The 24735-nt window shown below is 48.5% G+C and overlaps 2 protein-coding genes across 3 annotated transcripts in view; one reads left to right on the top strand and one right to left on the bottom strand.

Moving 5' to 3' along the window:
• The window catches only part of SPATA21 (spermatogenesis associated 21), a 32796-nt gene extending 23355 nt beyond the window's left edge, over positions 1–9441 (bottom strand). Inside the window, 7 exon segments of the mRNA XM_024749985.1 lie at positions 1852–1900; positions 2286–2467; positions 2469–2582; positions 6047–6165; positions 6168–6237; positions 7523–7663; positions 9313–9441. Coding sequence (XP_024605753.1) covers positions 1852–1900; positions 2286–2467; positions 2469–2582; positions 6047–6165; positions 6168–6237; positions 7523–7663; positions 9313–9441 — 804 coding nt within the window.
• Positions 9442–17876: 8435 nt separating this feature from the next.
• NECAP2 (NECAP endocytosis associated 2) overlaps positions 17877–24735 on the top strand; it is a 14191-nt gene continuing 7332 nt past the window's right edge. For both annotated transcript variants that reach the window (XM_024749775.1, XM_024749776.1), the window contains exons 1-5: positions 17877–18007; positions 20589–20689; positions 22961–23065; positions 23151–23232; positions 24211–24319. In XM_024749775.1, the coding sequence (XP_024605543.1) occupies positions 17916–18007; positions 20589–20689; positions 22961–23065; positions 23151–23232; positions 24211–24319 (489 nt within the window). In that variant the 5' untranslated portion in view covers positions 17877–17915. The remainder of the gene's footprint in view (positions 18008–20588; positions 20690–22960; positions 23066–23150; positions 23233–24210; positions 24320–24735) is intronic.

Genomic DNA, 24735 nt, shown 5'->3' with positions numbered 1-24735 from the left:
CAGCAGCCAGCTTGTGGTAGGCACTCGATAAATTTCCACTCATCCATTCAGCAAATGCAGCACCTCCTGCATCCGTCCCATTAGAGGAATGAGCTGTCCCCTGCCCACCTCCAACCAGGCCACGCCACGCAGGCTCCAGCCCAGCCCTTTCTCCGGTTCAAAGATGTAGCTCTCAAAAAAAAAGATGTAGCTCTCACCACACACCCGCTCTTCCTAAAGTATCAGCACTACCCCTCCGCCAGGTTATTCCCATCAGCATGAAAACATGCTGTATTATCTTCCCTCTTTAAAAGAAAAAACTCTCCTGACAGTACAAAGCCTTCCAACTACCATCCCAGTTCTCTGCTCTTCCTTTAGAGCAAAATTTCTTGAAAGATTTGGCTGTACTCCATCTCCACTTTCCTCCTATCTCCAGTCCGGCTTCTGCCACCACGCCCCAACCAGACCCTTGCAAGGCGGTGGTCAGATCTCTGCCCTCCTCAGAGCCTACCACTGAGTGGTGATAGACCCAGATGACCACTCCATCGCTCTGGAAATGCCTTCTTCTCCAGACTCCCACTCTCTCACCAGCTGGCTCCCTCCCTGAGTATTCAGCAGCCTCCTTTGCTGGCTATTCCTTGCTCTTGCTCCATTTTAAAAAAATTAATTAATTTATTTATTAATTTTTGGCTGCGTTGGGTCTTCGTCGCTGCACGTGGGCTTTGTCTAGTTGCGGCGAGCGGGGGCTACTCTTCGTTGCCATGCACAGCCTTCTCATTGCGGTGGCTTCTCTTATTGCGGAGCACAGGCTCTAGACGCACGGGCTTCAGTAGTTGTGGCGCATGGGCTTCAGTAGTCGTGGCTCGCGGGCTCTAGGGCACAGGCTCAGTAGTTGTGGTGCACGGGCTTAGTTACTCCGCAGCATGTGGGATCTTCCCGAACCAGGGCTTGAGCCTGTGTCCCCTGCATTGGTAGGCAGATTCTTAACCACTGCACCACCAGGGGAGTCCCTCCATTTCTAAATGTGGTAGAGACCCAGTGACTTGTCCTCAGATGCCTTCCTGCTCTATATTCACTCTCCTAGATGTTATCTCCATTTTGTTCACATTTACACCTCCCATCCTGACTTCTCTGTCCTTCCCAACTCCAGACGTCCTCCTGGCATTTCTTCTTGGGTGTCTAGGACATGACCAAAGCAGAACCTTAGGTTCTTCCTGTCTGCTCCTTCCCCAGTGTCACCACCTTGGTTAATGACACCACTTGTTGCTCAGGCCCCAAACCTAAAGCCTCTTTTTTTTAAATTGAAGTACGGTTGATTTACAATATTATATTAGTTTCAAGTGTACAACATAGTGGTTCAATATTTTTGTAGATTATACTCCCTGAAGGCTCTTTTGATTCCTCTTTTTCCAACCTACCATTCCACCAGGCAGACGATGACTGTATATTTACAGGTTGCTCAGTCAAATCAAAGAACCGGGAAGTGGCAGAGTTGGCAGAGGTGGGGATGGCTGGGAGGGGGGTGGGAGCCTCCCAGGTGTTCAGGGAAGCTTTGGGCTGTGTGCTGTGACTGACGGCAAATGGGTGGAAGAAATCCGTGCTGATGTGGAAAAAGCCATGACCTGGGGTGAATCCAAGGACTCTAGAGTGTAAGAGCATCCTTGACCCCCACCCAAGATGCACACACATGCACGTGTGCAAACACACACACGCACGCATGCACATACACGTGCGCACTCATGCAAACACACAGGCACACGCTCACACCTTCCCCAGTTTGACTCCAAATACCGTCCCATTTCTGCCTCTGCCCCCTTCATCCTCCTGATCCCCAGCCCACCCTGTCCCCATCCCCACTGTGGCTCTACTTACAGGTGGAGGAACAGGCCCCAGTGCTGCCTGGATCTCCACAGCCTTGTCCCTAAACAAGGGAGGAACTCCCAGGTGAGGGAGGGGCTCAGCTCAAGGCTTGCCCCTTGCACACTCCTTCTCTCAGCTCCCAGGACACTCGGGTCCACCGCCCCAGCTTAGTTCCCCTGGCCTTCTAATCCCAGACGGGCTCCTCATGCCCTCACATCCCCTGTGGGGACGTGGCTCTTGAAGAATAAGCCCGTGGAACAAAGAATTCTGGTATTAGAGCTACTATACAGATGGGGAAACGGAGGCCCAGCGGGGCATGACTTGACCAAGTTCTACATCATATCAGGAGCTGTCAGGACTAGAATTCACCTCCCCTGTAGCTTAGCAGAAGAGCAGTCTTGTTGGGGTCAGGGAGTGGGGTGGGGGGCCATCAGAGGATGCCTTACCTTTCTTTGGGTGTGTTAGGTCTTGGCATAGATGGTGGGGAAGAGTGGGCCGTCTTTTCCTCCAGAGTTGCCGTGGGCATTAGGGACATTGCTTCCTGGGGACTGTCCTCATGTCCCCCTGAGTCAGGCTCTGGCAGAACGCCCTGTGGCCTGATGGGTGGGGTGTCCACTTCCTTGGGGGGGCTTGTCCCCCAGTTGCTGTCCACAGCTGTCCAAGGTGCAACAAGGCTCTGTTGGCTGCACTATGTCTGACTCATTGGCGGCCAGGTGACCTGGGAAGGGCTGACACTCTGGGTCCTGCCAATGACAAGGACATCAAGATGGTGAGTCCCATCCTGGCTCTCAGTTGACCCTCAACACTCACCCAGAGACCAGCTGTCAAACCCTTACTCAAGCAAGCACTGCAAGCATTATCATACTGAGTTCTCCCAGCACCCCTAGAAGGTTGCCCACTTTCCATCATTTTGAGGGGTGAGGACATTGAGGCCCAGAGGAGGCAGGACCTGCCCAAAGTCATATCCAGGCTTCTCTGTGCAGGTAGAATGGGAGCCTGCAGAAAGTGAGATGATCCTCTTTAAATGGGATTTCCCAAGGGATGTTTCAAAGAACCAGAGTCCTTCACGGCACTCCCTACAAAGGGGATTTTTACACTAACTGATTTCAAGACTTTAGTAAGTTGCTATAACCAAGACAGTGTGGTGCTGGAATAAGGATAGACAAATAGATGAATGAAACAAAGTAGAGAGACTCACACATACGTGGTCAAGAGATTTTCGACAAAGGTGCACGCTTAGCAGAGAAAGGATAGTCTTCAACCAACGGTGCTGGGATGGCTGGACAGCCATATGCAAAAAATGAGCTCAATCCGGTGCTGGGATGGCTGGACAGCCATATGCAAAAAATGAACCTCAATCCATCACTCAGACCATATGCAAAATATTAAGTCAAGGTGGATCATAAACCTAAATGTTAAACCTAAAACAATAAAACTTCTCAAAGAAAACATCGGAGAAAATCCTATGTGACTTCAGGTTGAGTAAAGATTTCTAAGAAATAATACCAAAAGCTGATCAATTAGACTTCATCAAAATTAAGAACTTCTGTTCTTTGAAAGTCACTGTTAAGAGAATGGAAAAGACAGCTCCCAGACTGGGAGAAAACATTTACAAATTAACATATATTATAAAGGACTTGTATTCAGAATATATAAGAACTCTCAAAACTCAAGAATAAAAAAACAACCCAGTTTTGTAAAAAAAGGTCAGAAAGTGAAATGACAATCCATAGAATGGAAGAAAAAATTTGTAAATCGTAGATCTGATAACAGTCTCGTATCCAGAATATATGAAGCGCTCTTACAACTCAACAATAAATTGACTAATTCAATTAAAATGATGGGCAAAGTATTTGAATAGGCATTTCTCCAAAGATATACAAATGGCCCATAAGTGCATGAAAAGATGCTTGACATGATTAGTCATTAGGAACATGAAAATAAAGACCACAGTGAGATTCAACTATACACCTATTAGAATGCTTAGAATTAAAAACTGACCATACCAAGTTTTGGGGAGGATGTGGAACAAGTGGGACTCTCATACATTGCTCATGGGAATGTAAAATGGCACAACCACCTTGGAGAAAAGTGGCAGTTTCTTAATAAGTTAAACATACAAATACTATATGGCCCATTCTACTCCTAAGCATTTATTTGCCCAAGAGAAATGAAAGTACATGTACATATAGACATGAATGTTTCTGAAAGTCTTATTTGTAGTAGTCAAAAAGTTGAAACAAACCAAATGTCTATCAATAGATGAAAGAATGAAGAAACTGGTTTTTGTTTCTTTCCACTGTACAGCAAAGTGATTCAGTTATACATATATAAACATTCCTTTTCGTATTCTTTTCCTATACGGTTTATCACAAGATACCGAATATAGTTCCCTGTGCTATATAGTAGGACAAGAAATTGTGACATATCCCTACAATGGAATATTACTCAGCAATAAAAAGAATAAAGCATTCATCCACACATTAACATAGCTGACTCTCAAAATAATCATGATAATTTAAAGAAGCCAGACTAAAAGAGTGGATACTGTATGCTTCTATTTATGGAAAATTTTGGGAAATACAAACAAATTTATAGCGACAGAATGCAGATCAGTGGTTGCCTGAGGCTGGGGGTGAATGGGAAGAGAGATGACAAAGGGGCACAGAAAATTTTGGGGGGTGATAGATGTGTTTGTTTTCTTGATTGTGGTGACAGTTTCGTGGGTACACACGTGTCCAAAACATCAAATTGTATACTTGAAGTACGTGCAAGTGTATGTCAATTATACCTCACTGAAGCTGTTTGTTTTTTTAAAAAAAACTTAAATCTTAAAATAAAAATAAATTAAAAGATATTTTACATTCAAATAAGTTTGGAAAAGGCACCATACTCTAACCACATCTTGCAGGGTCCCATAGTGCTCAGCAGCTAAGAAACAGATGCTAGAATATCCTAGCATTAAAAAAAAAAAAAAATTGAGGGCTTCCCTGGTGGCACAGTGGTTGAGAGTCCGCCTGCCGATGCAGGGGACACGGGTTCGTGCCCCGGTCCGGGAAGATCCCACATGCCGCAGAGCGGCTGGGCCCGTGAGCCATGGCCGCTGAGCCTGTGCGTCCGGAGCCTGTGCTACGCAACGGGAGAGGCCACAGCAGTGAGAGGCCCGCGTACCGCAAAAAAAAAAAAAAAATTGAGCTTTGTTTTTGTTTTTTTATAGTGAAAACTTTTATATTGAGAATTGGCCAGCTGGACTCAGTATAGATGATCCCAATTTTGTTGGCAGCATCTAAAGCATCATAGTCAGAAGCCAGTCAAACATGTGCCTCCTTCTCTCCATCAGGCCTGATCAGGGTGTGGACCTTAGCCACGTCAATGTCATAGAGCTTCTTCACAGTCTGTTTAAACTGGTGCTTGTTGGCCTTTACGTCTGCAGTGAACACCAGTGTGTTGTTGTCTTCTATTTTCCTTTCTTTTGTTTTCTTTTTATTTATTTATTTTTGGCTGCGTTGGGTCTTCGTTGCTGCGCGCAGGCTTTCTCTACTTGTGGTGGGCAGGGCCTACTCTTCGTTGCAGCGCACGGGCTTTTCACTGCGGTGGCTTCTCTTGTAGCAGAGCTCGGGCTCTAGGCGCGCGGGCTTCAGTAGTTGTGGCACACAGGCTTAGTTGCTCCACAGCACGTGGGACCAGGGCTCGACCCCGTGTCCCCTGCATTGGCAGGCGGATTCTTAACCACTCCGCCACTCCGACAAGGAAGGGAAGTCCCTTGTCGTCTTCTATTTTCTTCATGTCTGACTCGGTGGTGAGGGGAACTTGATGGTGGCACAGCGGTCAAGCTTGTTTCTCCTAGGGGGCTCTTCTGAGGATATTTGGGCTGCCTCCTGAGCCGCAGTGTTTTGGGCCATCGGAAGGTGAGTGACGTCCGGATCTTCTTTTGTGTGTGTGTGTGGCTATGGACGCCTTTCCACACTGCTTTCTTGGCCTTCAAAGTCTTTGCTTTAGCTTTGGCTTCAGGAGGGGCAGGGGCTTCCTTCTTTGCCTTCGGCGCCATCTTCGTGAAAAGCTGTCTGAGCTTTGTTGAAACCAGCATGTCCCGATTTTAATTTTACACAGAACCCCCCATGATCTCCTCCAACAATTCCCTGCTCCCTCGCCTCCCCTGTGGGTCAGTCATTCCATACCCTCCTGCCCAGGTCTCCATGGACATTACCTGGCGGCTCTCGGGGAACTGACCCTCCACAGTTCCTAGGTTCTGATGGCTCCCCTGTTGGTCCTCAGTCTCCTTCCATGAGCTGTGCTGCTGCAGCCTTTCCTGTGCTGCAGGGACCTGGAGGGCAGCACCTCCAGCTCACTTCCTGGCGTGGCCTGATCCTGGCCTGCTTGCAGCTCCCCGGGCCCTTCCTGGGGGGGCCAAAGATGACTGCTTCATCCTGGGGAGAACAGACAAAGGGACACCTCAGCTCCCAAACTGGGGCACAGTTTTACATTCTTATATTTCTTCGTAGTTCCCAGAGCACCCGCACAGGGCTCGGCACACCATAGGTACATAACTTAATGCCTAGGAGAAAGAATAAAGGACTAATGTGAATTCCCCCAGTCACAGACACTTTGAGGTCAATGTTTAAGAGACTTAGGATTTAATATTTTATTATTACTTATTGCTTTTTAGAAAAAAAAAAAAGAAAGATCAGGGAGAACTGAGATTCAGAGAGGTTGGAAGACTTAAGGCTCGGGTCATTAAGCTGAAGTTGACAGGTCCGGATTTGAATCTGCACCTATCTGATCTCACTTTAATATTCCGGAGTATTTCCTGCAGGCTTCTTCCTAAGGATATACATACCTATTTTTAATGGGGATTAATTTAAATACCATCTTCAATTATTACATAATTTTACCTAGTTATATTGCGAATACAATTTTGCAATCTTTTTTCAATTAATAGTATAATCTAAATTTTTTCCATGCTAAAAATCTCTCATAAGCATGCTTTTTAATGAAAGTATAAAATTCTCTCTCTCTCTCTCTCTTTTTTTTACTTTTTGGCCACACTGTGTGGCATGTGGGATCTTAGTTCCCTGACCAGGGATTGAACCTGCGCCCCCTTCAGTGGAAGCGTGGAGTCTTAACCGCTGGACCGCCAGGGAAGTCCCCTAAAATTCTCTATTTTATAGAAAATCATAATTTACTTAACCATCCCCCTATTGTGAGCATTTAGTGCACACTGGCATTTCCAATTTTTTAGCATTTAAAATAATGTGGAAATCTTTGTGCATAAAACTTTACCTGGTAAAGTAATAACAATAATTCCACATAAATGTGTGTTTCTGTGTCTCTCAGCCTCTCTTTTGTTCATTCTTCTATGAATTCAGTGAATATGTATTTATAACGCATCTGCTACAGGCAGAGTCCCCGGCATGAGGGATGTGAGGTTAAACGAGACATAAATACCCCTTGAACAAGACACATCACAGAAGTTTGTGGTCTAGTGGGGGAGCTCAGACAAAAGGTCAACATGAATAATTATTTAGTGTGATTCGTGCTATGAAAGAGAAGTACAGGGGCTGTGACTGGGTGGAACCACCTTAGCCTGGAAGTTGTCCCTCCTCTCCCCCACTACCAGGTGAGTCACAGGGGATTCTCTCCTGGAGCTGCTCTCTGGGAAGCCCCCGGTTCACCTTGGCCCTGCCGGAGGCATCTGCTCCTGGGTGCTGAGCTCTGGAGACCCCTCCTCTGATGCCTCTCTGTGTCTGGGCCCGTCCTCTGGCTCTCCTGGTTCTGATGAGGGTTGCTTCCCACTGTCTATCCCTTCAGCATCTGTAAACACAACCTAGAACGAAGATGCCCATGGCACTGGCTCAAGTGTTGGCCCATTCTGGAGGGATTCTCCCACTCTCTGGCATCGTCCTGGCCTCAGGGACAGGGAGATCCCGTGCCTAACTGGGGAAGACATTGGAGAGAGGCAAGGAGGAGACAAGGGGCAGGAGGAGGGAGGCTCGGTCAGCACCGATGGCTCCAGCGCGAACCTGGAGTCCAGAGTAGTACCTGGGTCAAGGGGATGCCACGGAGGACAACTTGACAGAGTGCCCTGGGGGACTTCCAGACCCTTACAAGTTACAAGAGAGGCTTCCACAATTTCTGCTACTTCAGAGCTCAGGCTCTGGAGCTGGGTTTTGATGCCCATCACTCTCTAGTTGGGTCAGTGACTTAGAGGCAGCTCCAAGCCTCGCCTGAGTCAGCAAACTCCAGGCAACCTGGTTCAATCAGTTGATAATACAAGTTTTCACTGTGAGCAAACACTAAGGGCATCTACCACGGGGCAGGGCCTGTGTCAGGTGCCTCCGGGACTTAACCCAGTTAATCCTCGACATGACACACATGAGCCCATGAGGCTCAAAGGGCTGCAGTGACATGCCCAAGGTCATACAGCTGGTTAAGTGGTGCCACTGAGACCCCCTGACTATGCGCATTGGAAAAATAAATGGGCAGGTAAAGGAAGCCCTGAATGTTTACCCCAGCCTCCTTCCGAGACCCCCATTTCAGGCCCTCTCTGGGGGCCTAGGAGAAGCCATGATTTATAACAGAGGCTACAGGGAGAGGGTGATACTTAATCCAAGGGAGTGTTGACTATTTTTATGGTGACATTTTTGGCTCTGGGGACACAGAAAGGAAGATCTTCTCTGTGCTCTTCAATTCATGCCACTTGGCATTTAAAAAAAATTTTTTTTTTTGATGGAAAGAGGCCAAGAGGAGCAATGAGAGCTTAGGTTGCAGGCTAGGGGATGAGGAGGGTCATGGATGGAAGCTTTGAGCAGCTGTCAGGGGAATAAAGGATATAAGGGACAGGGAGGCTAAAGGCCATGGAAGTAAGTAGGCAACTCTTGTTTTGCTCACCCAGCCAGCATCTCGTTTGATAACAAAGCCAACATTCTTTTATGGGAAACTTCCTGTCTCCATTCGGCCCACGCGGCTCAGCGGAGCAAGCTGAGTACCACCTCCGGTTCCATTATACCAAGAGATCCAGGCCACTCTGCCCTGCCATGGTGACTGGTTCAGGGATAAACATATGACTACAACCTGGGCCAATGACACTGATAACCAGAGACTTTCTTCAACTATTGCAAAGAGGCTCTCCTCCTGTTAGGAATGCTAAGCCAGAGGATGTAAGATGGGAAGATTTAAGCCTGGAGTGGCCAGGGCAATTCTTGCCGTTTTGCAGAGAGAGCCTGCCTGGGAATGCCACAGAGGAAGGCAGAGCCGAGAGACACTCACTGAGCACCTTGATCCAGCCATACCTGAAGTCTACAGGTAGATTTGTCAGTTACGCAGGCTGATGTGTTCTCATTCCTGCCTAATCCAGTTTGAATTGAGTTTTGTGCCACTTGTAATAGAGGCTTAATTAAAGCAGTTGGGGAGGGAAGGAAACCTGGGCAGGGGAAAGGAAAGGTGGCTTTTGGGAGTAGAGATGCAGGTCCCTACCTGGCTGACTTCTGATATGGTGGGCTCAACACCAGCCCTGTTGCTGGCAGTCCTCAGGCCAGGACTTGGCTGGGCCTCTGGAGCCTTGATCCTACACTCCACGTACATCTGGGTGTTTCTGTTGTCCATTGTGCCAGGGCCAACGAGGGTACCAAGTGAGGAGCATCAAATGCTGTGTTCCCAGAAAAGAAATCCAATCAAAGTTCCACCAAGCCCATTACCTAACTGCCTCTTCAGCAGCCCACATGGAGTCTGTCATGCAGAGAGCCTGGCTCAGGGGAAGAGGTAGGACCAGGCCTGGCACAGGAGAGGCATGCAGCAAGACCAGAGAGCTAGCCACATGCGTTACCCACATATTTTCCCCAATTCTCACAATAACTCTGGGGAAAAGGAGGCTCTGGGAAACAAAGTGACTTGCCCAAGGTCCAACACCAAATAGGTCACAGAGCAGGAATCAAACCATGGCCTATTGGGTCGCAAAACCCACACACTTTTCCCTACAGCAGCATTTCCTAACAGGTGTTCTTGGGGATATTGGTCCCATGAGGTACACCACAAAAAAAAAAGTGTTCTGAGGCCAAATGTGTCTGGAAAGTGCTGAGTTAAAATGAAATAGGCTCTTTCCTGCAGGATTTCTCAGAGCCCTTAATATCCTAAGATGCATTTTAAGGAGAGCCCAAGAGGGAATTCCCTGGAGGTCCAGTGGTTAGGACTCCGCGATTCCACTGCATGGGGGCGCGGGTTCAATCCCTGGTCGGGGAAGTAAGATCCCGCATGCTGCACGGCACAGCCAAAAACAGAACAAAACAAAAATAAAGAGAGCCCAAGAGTGTCACAGCTGCTGCTGCTATAGAGGAAAATTCCGTTCTTCTTGGAGCTAAGGAATAGGAGTGGGGAACGTCTGTCTGGGGGTCCCTAAAGTCACCAATGGCAATAGGTAGTTCACCAAAGCACCCTGACCCTGCCCTGGACACATCCCTTTCTAAAGCCTTTCTTAGGGTCTCTTTTTTTTTTTATATATAAATTCATTTATTTATTTTTGGTTGTGTTGGGTCTTCGCTGCTGCACGCAGGCTTTCTCTAGTTGTGGTGAACGGGGGCTGCTCTTCGTTGCAGTGCGCGGGCTTCTAATTGTGGTTGCTTGACTTGTTGCAGAGCAGGGGCTCTAAGCGCGCAGGCTTCAGTAGTTGCAGCACGCGGGCTCAGTAGTTGTGGCTCACGGGTTCTAGAGCACAGGCTCAACAGTTGTGGTGCACAGGCTTAGTTGCTCCACGGCATGTGGGATCTTCCTGGACCAGGGGATCGAACCTGTGTCCCCTGCATTGGCAGGTGGATTCTCAACCACTGAGCTACCAGGGAAGCCCCTAAGGTCTCTACTTTTGCTTCTCCTATCCAACCTCCTATTTGGCTGTACTGCCATATCCTACACAAACATTCTGTTTTAATCTGGGCAGACTCCTGCAATCCTAGCCCTGCAGATCCCTCAGACCCTCTGCTCGTTTCCCATTTCTCTCTTTCTCCAGCACCTCCCACCCCATCCTTCAAGCTCCCACCTCTTCTCCAAGCTTCCAACCACCTTAGCCCTCTCTCCGGCCTCTGTATTCCTTTGAGGCAACATCAACACCCTTTCTACGGAGACGCCACGGACCTCTCTTCACTGTTAACTGGTTTCTAAGGGTAAACCCTACCCCCTCAGTGAAACCTTGAGGATCTTGTTGTTGCTTCTTCCACTTTAAATCATGACAGGCCGGCCACCATCCATGGAGGAACCTTCTATTTGCTGGGCACGTTTGCCAACGGTATTCTAAACACCCTGTCCTTGAGGTCAGTGGGTTCAGCCCTGTTTTAAAGATACAGAAACTGAGGCTCAGGGTAGCCCAGAGTCTTGTCCAATGCCACACAGCAAATCTGCAGAAGAACCGGCTTCAAACCCAGGCCTGTGTGACTCTCAAGACTGCTTATCTCACCATATTATCTTGCCTCCAAAGAAGCTTAATTCATTCCCTCACTCACCCATGCAATCACCAGCTGTTTAACAGGCATGTGACATCAGGCCTTGGGGATACACTGGGGGTCTGGTGGCTCTCACAGTTTATAAGGGGCACAGCGGAGGTACCCTTAACAGCTGCTGACCCGAATCCCCTCTCCCTTCTCCTTTCCTCCCAACCTTGCCTACCCTCCAGTCCTACCCTCTGGGCCTGTATCCCAAAATGCAAACAAGGCTCCGCTCCCAGGTGACCCCCACTCCAGGTGCAGCTCCAGCCTCCCAAAGGACCTAGGCTCTCACCTGGCACAGAGGTCAGCTCTGTGACCGAGCCCCTCTCTCTTTCCTTGGAGTTCCTCCCTTCCTTCCCATTAGGGCTCCCTAAGCCTTCCCCTTTCCTCTGAGCCTTCCTGCCCCAGGGGTAGATGACCCATCTGGGGGAAACCTGCCCCCCTCCCAGACCCCTCAAACTCCACCCATCGTCTCCACCTCAGAAAGCGCAGTCTCAACCTCAGAATTCTCAGGTCCCAGTATTCCACAAGCTGGAGTTTTAAGGAGGCAGAGGCTCCAGAGGGGATCCAGCCCCCTCTCCATCCCCATCTGGAGCTTACAACCTCTGTGAGAATCTAGATGAGAAGGGGAAGCCCCAACCCTAGCAGAAAGGCATGGGATCTGAGGATAGAATTGAGAGGGGGGGTGGCCAATATAGACCCTGTCCCCCTTTCAGGGCACTTTCTTCCTCACAACTTCATTGAGATTTAATTCACGTGTTGTACCACTCATCCACTTAAAGTATACAATTCAATGGCTTTTAGTATATTCACAGAATTGGACAATCCTCACTCCAATTTTAGAATATTTTCATCATCCCCAAAAGAAGCCCCACACCCCTTAGCCATCACCTCAGTCCTCCCACCCCACCCCTAGCCGTAGGCAACCACTAATCTTTCTGTCCCTATAGACTTGCCTATTCTGGACATTTCATTTAAATGGAATCATACAATATGTGGTCCTTGGTGACTGGCTTTTACGGGGCAGATGTTTTCAAGGTTCATCTGTGTTGTAGCTTGTATCAACCCTTCATTCTTTTTATGGCCAATATACTACTTTTTTTTTTTTTTTTTTTTTTTTTGGCCGCACCGTGCACCTTGCGGGGTCTCAGTTCCCCAACCAGGGATTAAACCTAGCCATGGCAGTGAAAGCCCGGAATCCAAACCACTAGGCCAGCAGGGAATTCCCCATTTTGTACATCCATTCATCAGTTGATAAACATTTCGGTTGTTTCCACTTTTTTGGATTATGAATAATGCTGTTGTGAACATTTGTGTACAAATTTTTGTGTGAAGATATATTTTCATTTCTCTTGGGTGTATACCTAGGAATGGAATTGCTGGGTTATATGGTAACTCTGTGTTTAGTCCCCTGAGTAATTGCCATACTGTTTTCTGAAGTGGCTGCATCATTTTACATTCCCACCAGCAATGTACGGGATTTTTCCACATCCTCACCAACACTTACTATGTCTTTTTTTTTTTTAATTCTAGTCATTCTAGTGGGTGTGGGTATAAAGTGGTATCTCACTGTGGTTTTGATTAGCATTTCCCTGATGGCTAATGATGTTGGGCATCTTTTCATGTGCTTATTGGCTATTTGTGTATATTTTTTGGAAAAATGTCTATTCAGGTTCATTGTCCATTTATAAATTGTGTCATTTGTCTTTTTATTATTGAATGGTAAGAACTCTTTGTATATTCTAGATGCAAGTCTCTTTTCAGATATGTAATTTGCAAAATTTTTCTCACATTATGTGAATTGTACTTTCACTTTTTTGTCCTTTGAAGCACAAAGCTTTTAATTTTGTTAAAGTGCCATTTATCTATTTTTCTCTTTTGTTGCTTGTGCTTTTAGTGTCATATCTAAGAATCTATTAGATTCTTTTTATTATAACATAAATCCAAGGTCATAAAGATTTTTCTCTATGTTTTCTTCTAAGAATTGTATAGTTTTAGCTCATACATTTAGGTCTATAGACATTTTGAATGAATTTTTGTACATGGTGTGAGATAGGGGTCCAACTTCATTCTTTTGCATGTGGAATGTGGATATCTCATTCCAGCACCATTTGTTGAAAAGACTATTCTTTCTCAATCAAATTGTCTTGGCACACTTATGGAAAGTCAAGTGGCTATAAATGCAAGGGTTTATTCTCAGTTCTAGTCCATTGATCTATGGTCTATCCTTGTACCAGTACTATACTGTCTTGATTACTGTCCCTTTGTAGTTAAGTATTGAAATTGGGACATGTGAATCTCCACACTTTTATCTTTTGCAAGATTGTTTTTGCAGTACGCGGGCCTCTCACTGTTGTGGCCTCTCCCGTTGCGGAGCACAGGCTCCAGACATGCAGGCTCAGTGGCCACGGCTCACGGGTCCAGCTGCTCCGCGGCATGTGGGATCCTCCCGGACCGGGGCACGAACCCGTGTCCCCTGCATCGGCAGGCGGACTCTCAACCACTGCGCCACCAGGGAAGCCCCGAGTGCCCTCTTATAAGTGGTTTCCCCTTCGCTTAGAAATATCTATGATGGCAGGAAAACACAGCAGGGAAAGATGATAAGTGACCTATCATATATATTTCACAAAGCCACCCAGGAAACTGCCCATCTCAAACCCCCACCTTGGACCTACCAGAAAGCATCTGGATGAATCACAGCACGATTTTGCACCACTGTCGCTTCCTGCCACGTGAGATGGGCTCTGTCTGAGCCTATACTCTGCCTGTTGGGTTGAATTGAATTCATTCGGCAAACAACGTCTTTAACCTGGCAGTAGCCAGTAGCCCCAATTATTCTCGGCAGCAGAGCCTTAGAGATGCATTTCAGGCGTGTTTAGCCACGTGGCTGGGATTTGAGGGTAAGGCAAGGGACTGTCTGACCTCCTGCAGCTACAGGACAGTGAGGTTTCCCTGGGCTGGTCACTGTTTCAGTGGCTCCACTACACAATGAGGATAACAATCCTTGCTCTGCTTACCTCACAGGGATTATTGTGTCAAGGTAACCTCTTCCAGAGAGCCTTCCCTGACTGCCCCCAGGCTGAGTGGGGTCTCTCTTCTCTTCGCTCCCATACCCCCCTGTGAGTTTCTTCCATCATAGCACTTTTCACTCCGCATTTCTCTCTGTCTCCTCCTCTCTGTTAGCTCCATGAAGGCAGGAGCTGGGTGGGCCTCATCTCTGTGGTCCCATCACCCAGCACCTGGCCTATAGTCGATGTTCACTGCCCATCTTTGTTAGACTGAACTGAACGGGAAGTGCTCTGAACACATTGTAAAACCTGGCTGCCCCCTGGCACGGAGTGAGCATTCCCTTCCAGATTCATGAGAGGAAGGTGTCCTACCAGGGGCAGCTTCATGGGGAGGCCCAAAACAGTCACCGTGGGCTTCCCTGGTGACGCAGTGGTTGAGAATCCGCCTGCCAAGACAGGGGACACAGATTCGAGCCCTGGTCCGGGAAGATCCCACATGCTATGGAGCAACTAAGCCCGTGCGTCACAACTACTGAGCCTGCACCCTGGAGCCCGCGAGCCACAACAACTGAGCCCACGTGCCACAACTACTGAAGCCCATGCACCTAGAGCCGGTGCTCCGCAACAAGAGAAGCCACGGCAATGAGAAGCCCACGCACCGCAACGAAGAGCAGCCCCCCGCTCGCCGCAACTAGAGAAAGCCCATGCGCAGCAACGGAGACCCAACGCAGCCATAAATAAATAAATAAATAAAAACAGTTACCGTGGGCCACCTTCACACTGCTTGGCTTCCAGAGAGGAAGTGATGGAACTTGGTGCTGATGGTGGATGCTATCCCAAAGTTTAGCTCTTAAGAGCTGGTCCTAGATGCTCTCCCAGCTGAAATTTTCTCCAACTCAGAGGGTCCAGGTGCTTTACTCCTGGGGTACCCTATTTTCCCCTGCTGTGTGAAAGAGGAAACACAGTGCCTCATTCCCAAATTGCCCCTTGGCTTTGGGATGTAACCCAATGAACGCACACACACACACTCATTTACCCATTCATTCACTGAGCACTTACTCTGTACCAGACCCTGTGCTGCTGAATACAGGGGTTCACAAAGGCAGGGACAGGGTCCTGCATCCAAGAAGCTTGCAGTCTAGGGACTTCCCTGGCAGTCCAGTGGTTGAGACTTCGCCTTTCAATGCGGGGGGTGTAGGTTCGATTCCTGGTCGGGGAGCTAGGATCCCACATGCCTCATGGCCAAAAGACCAAAACATAAAACAGAAGCAATGTTGTAACAAGTCCAATAAAGACTTTAAAAATGGTCCACATAAAATAAAATAAAAAACCTTTAAGAAAAAAAGCAGCAGCTTGCAGTCTAGTGGGAGAGCAGACATGTAAACAGAATGATGAGAATGTGAGGGGACAAGATTGTCAGTGTGGGAGTGTGCTCTCCCCTCCCATCTCAACATCTCTCCCCTCCAGCTTCTAAGGGGACTTCTGTCTCTGCCACTCCAGGACTTTAGGAAAATGAGTTAGGAACAAAGAACTAGGAGGAAGAAATCTCACTTCTCAATTTCTTCTTTGCTGTGCAGAATCAAGGTAAGGAGCAAAGTTGAAATTAGAAGTTAAATCAATTCACGTAAAGAGAGGTTAACTTCATACCCACTGGGATGACTATTATCAAAGGAAATGGAATATAAGCATTGGCAAGGATGTGGAAAACTGGGACCCTTGCTGGTGGAAATGGAAAATGCAGCTGCTGTGGAAAACAGTTTGGTAGTTCCTCAAAAAGCTACACATAGAATTACCATATGGGCCAGCAAGTCCACCTCTAGATATATACTCAAGAGAATTGAAAACAAGGACTTGGAACAGGTATTATTCACCAGTAATCCACAGCAGCATTATTCACAATAGCCAAAAGGTGGAAACAACCCAAATGTCCATCAGCAAATGAATGGATAAAATGTGGTGTATCCGTTGTTGACCTGAAATAAATAGACCGCCAGAATTTCTCCAGCAAAGATGGGTTTACATGAGATCAGCAGAGAATTGCAACTCAGAGTCTGCAACAATGGCCAGCCACGTGCAAGTTCCCTCGGGGCAAGGGAAGCAGAACTCTTTCACAGAGGGGGAAAGGAAGTTGGGAAAAAGAAGGATACAGTAAACAAAGAGTTCGTGGCTTTTCATTGGCTGAATTCTTGCCAGGAAAGAAGAGGAGTCTTTCTTCTTCTTGTTGGGCTCTGCTATCATCCCAGGGTGTAAGAGCTCCCCATTCTGGTCTCCTATTTAATTGCAGTTTCTGTTTATTAATTGTTTTACACCATACAATAGAATATCATTTAGCCATTAAAAGGAATGTAATTCTGATACAGGCTATGACATGGATGAACCTTGTAAACATTATACTCAGTGAAATAAGCTGACACAGAGACAAATTCTGTATGATTCCACTTATATGAGGTACCTGGAATAGGTAAATTCATATACAGAAAGTAGAATAGAGATTACCAGGGGCAGGGGGTGGGTAGCAGGAAATGGGGTGTTATTGCTTAATGGGTAAAGGGTCTGGGATGATGAAAAGTTCTAGAAATAGATAGTGGTGAATGTAGTTCATTTCACTGAATTGTACACTTAAAATGGTTAAAATGGTAAAGTTTATGTTATGTATATTTTACCACAATAATTTTTTTTTAATTTAAGAGGGTAGATCAATCCTATAATAAAGAGCTTATAAAGAGTGAGTGAAAGGAGAGAGAGAGGAGAGGGAAGAAGGGGATGGAGAAAGTTTGGGAGCATTCAGTAAATCAGTGAATTTGGGATCAGCTGTGCCCCACAGAGGACCTGGCACATTGTAAGCACTTAATTAAATATTTGTGTAATGAATGAGAGAATGGTAGAGGAGAAGAGATTTTGAGAATTTGACTCCGGTTAGACATTGTAACTGCTATAAGATTCTGTGAGAAATCCAAGTTAAGACTGGGATACTTTTTAAATTATTTATGTTATTACTAAACTTTGCTTCTTTGAATACAACCTTTTGCTGAGTCTAGGCAACAGGGGCTCTGGGCCCACAGTGGGTAAGGATAAGGGTGGCAGGGTATGGACATCGCATTTAGCTGGTGGGACAGATAAGGATTTCTCTAGGAGGAAAAGCCTCAGTCGCGGCTTACAAGTCAGGAGATGGCAGGACATTCAGGAAAAGCCGAGGGAAGCGGAGGCTGGAGGAGAGAGAGGCGTCAGGCTGAGCTGTCTAGGTAGCTACAGCTTTGAATCTCAGCCAACTGGACACCAGGTGTAAGTGTTGAGGCGATGGGGATGACCCACAACCAGACAATGGATTGCAGTGGGATCTGTATTAGTTTTCTTTGCAAAGGCTCGCGAGACCTCGTGGAAGAGAAAGCCCCCAGACAACCCTAGTCCGCTCCGCATCAAATTGGCTCCTAGGTCCGTCCGCCGCATGTCTTGAGCCAGAGCCTCCAGCAGAGGGCGCGTGGGCGATAAGCGGCCGAGGCCCGCGAGCTGCCGCTCTAGCCTAACATGGACCATAGAGTCACGCCGCTTCCGCCCCGCGGCGGGGAAGGAGCCGGAAGTCCAGCGGGCTCCGGGCGTCGAGATGGAGGAAGGCGAGTACGAGTCGGTTCTCTGTGTCAAGCCAGAGGTCCACGTCTACCGCATCCCGCCGCGGGCCACCAACCGTGGTTACAGGTGACCACCCGCCGCCGGGCCAGGCTAGCCACCACCTAACCCCTTCCCTGTCACCCCCGACACGCCCACTGTGGGAGCTGAGGACGGCCCCGCCAATTGACGGGCGAGGGGCAGGGTGCGCGGGGAGGTAATGCTGCGGTTTCTTTCAGTTCGAGGCCAGAGTAGGGAGGGGGACCCAGACTTTCGCCTTTCTCAGTCTGACGCATGGGGCTCCCGGCAGCGGGGAAGGCATGAAAGCCGAATCTAGCGCCGAGCGGGCTGCCGGGGACCCAGGTGGGCCAGGGACCCTAAACGGGGTCAGGAGTGGTGGTGTCACAGACCTGTGTTTTTCAGAGCTAACCGATGGCCTTGAAGGGATCCTTGAAAAGCCTTCGGGAAGGGCACTCTGTCACTGGCAGAAATCCCCGAGGGGAAGAAAGGGAACCCCGAATCGGTCAAAAGAACCCGTCCCGGGTAGTTTTAAGCTGATGTTGAAAGCCCAGGGACCCCTCCCTGCCCAGCTTCCTTGACACGAGCTGCAGTCCTTATCACAGCCTGTAGCAGTTGGGAAGCATCTATCCGTACTTCGCTGGTGAAATGTTCACCTGAGAGAAATAAATACCCGTGTTTGTAAACGTAGAGTGTGTAGAAGGGAACACAGGAAACTACCCCACCAGAGGAAAATGGAGGTTGAAAGGAGACTTCCTGTGACTTGATATCTCTTTGTACTGTTTGCATTTTGTCACCATGTATCAAAAGAAGAAAAATATTAAAAGAAAATATGATGTAACTGACACAGACAACCTGGCCTATGGCTGTTTGTGCCACCGGGGGTGGGGGGGGCTCTTGAACGCAATGTTTGTCCAAGTTAGTTGGAAATACAGGATTGGCCTGCGCCACAAGAATGGTGGAGTGTCCACATACCTGGCCTTTTGTTACTTTCCAGTTGTGTTAATGTGGGCTTATAGCTGATTGTCTTTTCTTTTTTTTTAAAATGCATTAGTTAATTCATTAGTTAATTTTTGGCTGCATTGGGTCTTCGTTGCTGCACGCGGGCTTTCTCTAGTTGTGGCAAGTGGGCCTCTCATTGCAGTGACTTCTCTTGTTGCGGAGCACAGGCTCTAGGCATGCAGGCTTCAGTAGTTGTGGCATGTGGGCTCGGTAATTGTGGCTTGCGGGCTCAGTAGTTGTGGCTCACGGGCTCTGGAGCGCAGGATCAGTAGTTGTGGCGCACGGGCTTAGTTGCTCTGTGGCATGTGGGATCTTCCCGGACCAGGGCTCAAACCCGTGTCCCTTGCCTTGGCAGGTGGATTCTCAACCACTGTGCCACCAGGGAAGCCCTTATAGCTGATTCTCTAGTGAACAAATATTTTATTGAATATTTACTACATCCATGACATAATTTTAAAATAATATGAAAGCAACAGTAGTAATAATAACAAAAAAAACCATTTTGCTTTCTATCGTCAAACTGGAGATGGGCCATCAAACCAGAGGTGATCATCTGCCCCCATCCCCTTCAGTAGGATGAGTTTGGTCCCTCTTGGTCCCAAGAGATCGAGGTTACCAAGTGTTAGGACTGGCTAGGTTGGCATAGAGGAAACTGCCAACCTCTGCACTTCAGCCTCAGAACTCTGCTTATCTTGAGTCTAAGGCCTCCTGCCCGAATAAGAGGAACTGAAGCTGAGTCAGCTGACTTGTGAATCGAGAGTCTGCATTTGTGTGGCCTTGAAAACAATCTGCGTCCACAGTTAATGGTATCTCTCCAAGTCCTGGCATATGCTAAGGGACTTCCAAGAAAAGCCTCTTGGAAACACCCAAGGTTTTTGCTTTTGGGGGTTTTACTGAGCTGCTGCTTAGAACTAAAATATGAAGTTAATACTTTAAAAGGGCCAAAAGAGGCCATTGTGGTAGGTCTGTGGTTTCCTGGGTTTATTTCTTCTCAGGATACCCTTGAGAATGTATTTCCTCAATGCTCATTCACTTATCCCACATGTCCTGTTGCTCTCCTTTTCTCTTCTACCGATGATTGCTCCCCTCTCTCCTCTTCCTTCAAGATGGTCTCAGTGGTCCCAAATGATTGCTCTGACCACTGCAGCCTGGCAGTGTCATAAACAAACCATGGGCCCTGGTAGCTGCTTTCTCTACGGAAAGAAAACGGAATCCTACTTCAGAGACAGTCTCTATAATCTGGAACTGGGGTTGGCCAACTACGACCCACTGTGTTTTTGTTTGGCTCATAAGCTAAGAATGGTTTTTACATTTTTAAGTGATTGGGGAAAATTTGAAAGAATATTCCGTAATGTGAAAATTGTATGAAATTCAGATTGTCCGTAAAGTTTCACTGAAATACAGCCATGCTCAGTAGAAAATATTTGGTTAAAATAATTAAAGCACCCACATGCTCATGCACCATGACTGCTTTCCCTCTGCTGCAGCAGAGTGAGTAGTTGGGACAGAGATCGTATGGCTCTTCTCTCAAAACGTTCGCCAACCTTTGGTCTGGAGCGAGCAGCCCACATCCCTTCCCATTCCCACCCCCAGCATTGGAGTAGTGGAGCAGGAACCTCTGGCAGAGGCACAATGGTTTTTGTCCCTTTAGGGCTGCGGAATGGCAGCTGGACCAGCCATCATGGAGTGGCCGGCTGCGGATCACTGCAAAAGGGCAGGTGGCCTACATCAAGCTGGAGGACAGGACCTCAGGTAAAGGCAAGGGAGGTCTGCGTGGTACCATACCTCCCACTTTGTGAAGGGATGGGTGGCCCGAGCCTGGCCAAGCCACTCAGGGATCGTGGGGCCCTGTCCTGGAAATCAAAGGCCCGGGTATACTTACAAGCCGCTTCCATTCCCCCAGCCTTTAGTTTAAAAGGAAGTATTTCCTGTCAAGCACCTGTTCTTTTGGGCATCCTTAAGAAAATACTAATTTTGGAGCCCAGGGAGAGAAGACATGCAGGTTGGTCCCAAGTAGGAAGCTCCGGAGCTTGCCTGGAAGATAAACCAAGTGAAGACGCATAGCCCTCTGCTGCTGAGCTCGGGTTCTTAATCAGGAATTCTGCTTATCGACCAAATGGTAACCTCCCAGATTGACCACACCCATTAACTGAAAGAACTGGAAACTGTCCTCAGCTCTTTCTGTGGTGAGAGGACAAGCCAGGCTGGGCTGTGCTGGGGTCAGCTGGCAGTTCTCACCTTTGGTGAAATCTCTCTGAAGTCCTGCACCACCAGGGCCTCTGGGTGAGCTGTGGAGGGCAGCGTGGCCTGGAATAGTGCCAGCCCCCGCAGCCAGAGCCGGAATCGGGCGCAGGGCTTGTCCAGTCAGATGCCCCGGCATTCGGTCATTTATTTTTTCTAACATGTAGAGATTTTCCTTGTGGGGCAAATAAAATGCCAAGATCCATAGGCAAAACTGGCTGCCTCTTCTCAGATCTGCATCACTTTTGTCTGAACTGTGGGACCTTGGGCAAGCCACGTGACCTTTGGCACCTTGGCCTCCTTTTTGGTGAAATGGGGATCGCATTAGCTCCTACTTCACAAGGTTGTTGGAAATACAAAGTGAGCACGTATTTATCCTAATGCTTTGTGAACTGCAGGGTGACCCAAAGCACTGATTTGTTTTGAGCATGACTGAGCATTAGTGGCAGAGGACTTCGAAGGGACAGCTGCTGTGGCTAGGCCAGAGAACTCTGGCTGCCAGAGTTGCTGGGTTGTCCCAGGTGGTGTCACAAGGGAATGGCAACACCTGTTCTCTGGGGGCCTTGGGAACTGACTTTAAGGTACACACCTGGTGTACCAGCCACTGCTCAAAGCTGAGCCTCACCTGCGGGACCCACCCCAGGACGCTCTTAGCTTGAGGTCATGCCCACTGGGTCGTGTTCGTCTCCCACTTTCCAGTCACTCCAGGCCAGAGTGTCTCAGCCTCAGCACTAGTGACGTTGGGCAGCTGAGTGTTGTGGTCTACGTCGCATTTAAGATATTTAGCACCATCCCTGACCTTACCTACTAGATGCCAGTAGCACCCCCCAAGTTGTGGCAAACAAAAATGTCACCGCATATTGCCAGATGTCCCTTGGTGGAAGGGAGGGGCAAATCAGCCATGGTGGAGAACCACTGCTCTAGGCTGAAGGCATCCAGGTGAATCCCAGTCCCCAGGTACCAAACTAGAGAGGACAGAGAAATTAACAAGAAGCTACAAACTCAGGCCACCGATTTGGATTCAGTTCAGCCTTAATTACACAGTCGCCTCTGACCCATAGGATTTAGTAGAAACTATTGGTTAAATACTTAAAACATCAACTGAGATCAGCACTCGCAAAAATGATGCCAGTCGTGAATGTTCACAGAAGGTGTGTGCTGCTCTGCACCCTGGAGAGCCGTAGTTAATAAGGGGGTGCATTTCACAAGAGCTCCTTTTAAAAGAGTCACTCTTTTGGCCTGAGATTAGATTAAATCCACTGGCTTCAGATTCTTCTGTGAGTGCAAAAACCCTCCCCCCTTTCCAGTGGGTTCACCTGCTCCTCTAGAGGCCTGCCTCAGGCACCAGGTCTTTTTTGAAGGTATGATCTCCATGAGCCAGGGCCCTGGGGGTGCAGGCCGTGGCTGTGAATGGCTGAGGCAGGTGGAATGAGTGGCCAGCAGCTCCAGCCCATCGTTCTCATGTAGAAATGGAGGCCCAGCGTTGCTAGAGCTTTTGATTTTAAGAGAAGCCAGACATCTGGATTATTTTACAAGTAATCTGATTTTGAAGTGTTTGGCAGTTAAATTGAAAATGCTGAAACTGTGAGTGGATCTGACCTGTAAGCCACCTCTGACTTAAACCTCTCCTTGGTTATATTCCTCTGTTTTCCCTTCGGCCCAAGTGGATTTGACTTGAAACCCAGAGTCAGGTTTGCCCATCTGCCTCTCAGCAAAAGGCCCCAGTCATGTGATAGAAACAGCCTGGGGGTGCTCAAGGCTCGCCCTCCCTTATGCTTTCAGGGGAGCTCTTTGCTCAGGCCCCGGTGGATCAGTTCCCAGGCACAGCTGTGGAGAGCGTGATGGATTCCAGCAGGTACTTCGTTGTCCGCATCGAGGATGGAAACGGTACGCACGGGACTTGGAGCTTCTTCCTCTGAGAAGGGTTTTCTCTGCCTCTGGGAAGTGGGATTGATCGTGTGTTGTCCCCCAGGGCGACGGGCGTTTATTGGAATTGGCTTCGGGGACCGAGGTGATGCCTTTGACTTCAATGTTGCCTTGCAGGACCATTTCAAGTGAGTGGCTCCAGGAGACACGTACTCATGCCCCCTCCCTCTCCCCGGACAGAATGGTCTCCCAGGCTAAGATACCCAGGTGGTTGTGTGTGCTATGTCTGCCAGCAGAGCCTCAGGAAAACTCACTTCTCCTTCGGGGCAGGTCACCTTCTCTGCGCTCTGCCAGTCCTCATCTCTGCTTTGAAGTCATTTCCTTTACCCGAGGTGCATCTCTGCCACCCCAAGTCAGCTGGCCCGGCCTTTGAGGTGTCACATCTCTTCCCTCATCAGGCCCCTGAGCGGCCAGAGTCCTTGTCAGGCTCCTTTGGCCTTTCTGGGCCTGTCCCTCCATGCTGCGATAAGCAGTGCTCGGATTCCCAGGCCACTCAGCACACACCCTGGTGGTGCTTTCTGAAGCTAAATGGGCAGGAAAGCTTCTCCCCCGCCATGTGCAGGCCTCCGCCTCTGGCTGCGGCGGGTGTGCAGCTGCTCTCGTGGGCCCCTCTAGCTCTTCTCTGCTTCGGGTGGCTACTAAGAGGGGTGCTGTATGGAGGGTAGGAGACCTTTTTGGTTGCTTTCAGTACTTTCTGGGCACTTGTCCTGTCTCACCATCTACTTTTTAAGCCCCTGGGAGGATGTGGAGAACTTGTCTTAGTCTTCGTGCCACATGCTGAGGAGGAGATGGCCAGGTTCTCAGATTTCCTAAAGACCAGTGTTAGGACTCTCTACGTAAGTGCCCTCATGATTTTCATAGCAGCCCTTAAGGCATAGAGTGTTGTCATCCCATTTTGCTGATGAGGAAACTGACGTGCATGCAGCTGCGTATGCGTCAGAACTAGGATCTAAATTCACACCTAACTCCCAGGCTGCTCTCAGTTTCTACCCCCCTGCTGCAGTAAAAGCCTCGTCCTGGACTGGTGGCAGGTATGAATGAAGTGAGTGCCTGAAGCCAGGGCAGCTCGCCTCTTCCTCACCTTTTCCTTCCTGTTCTCTCCCCAGGTGGGTGAAACAGCAGTGTGAATTTGCAAAACAAGCCGAGAACCCAGATCAAGGTCCCAAATTGGACCTAAGCTTCAAGGAGGGCCAGACCATCAAGCTCAACATTGCAGTGAGTCCCCCCCTCACTTGGCTGTCACGGCCACCACACCAAGCCCAGCCCAGAGCCCATCACTCTTTCCTCACAGTTCAGCACATGTTTATTGAGCAGCTGCCCGGTGCCAGGTACTGTGCTGGGGGCGAACGAAAGGGCTCTGCTGTCATAGAGCTCAGAGTTGAGCTGAGATGGGCGGAGTCTGGGTGTGATTACAACATGGCGGGATGGTTCTACGACCTAGGGATGTCTTCAGTGCCATGAGCTCCTAGAGGAGGAGCGTGCAGTCCAGAGTTAGGGGGAACCAAGGAAGGCTTCCTGGCAGAAGCGACCTGTAAGCAAGCGAAGAGGGGTCAAAGGGTGGTTCCAGCAGAGGGAACGGGATGTGCCAAGCCTCTGCTTTGAGGAACATCAGTCACTTGCTGCCAGAGCTG

The sequence above is a fragment of the Neophocaena asiaeorientalis genome, unplaced genomic scaffold, assembly GCF_003031525.2.
Source record: "Neophocaena asiaeorientalis asiaeorientalis breed wild unplaced genomic scaffold, Neophocaena_asiaeorientalis_V1.1 scaffold275, whole genome shotgun sequence".
Taxonomy (NCBI): domain Eukaryota; kingdom Metazoa; phylum Chordata; class Mammalia; order Artiodactyla; family Phocoenidae; genus Neophocaena; species Neophocaena asiaeorientalis.
Note: the sequence above shows the minus strand (reverse complement) of the source record. Positions and strands in the feature narration are given on the sequence as shown.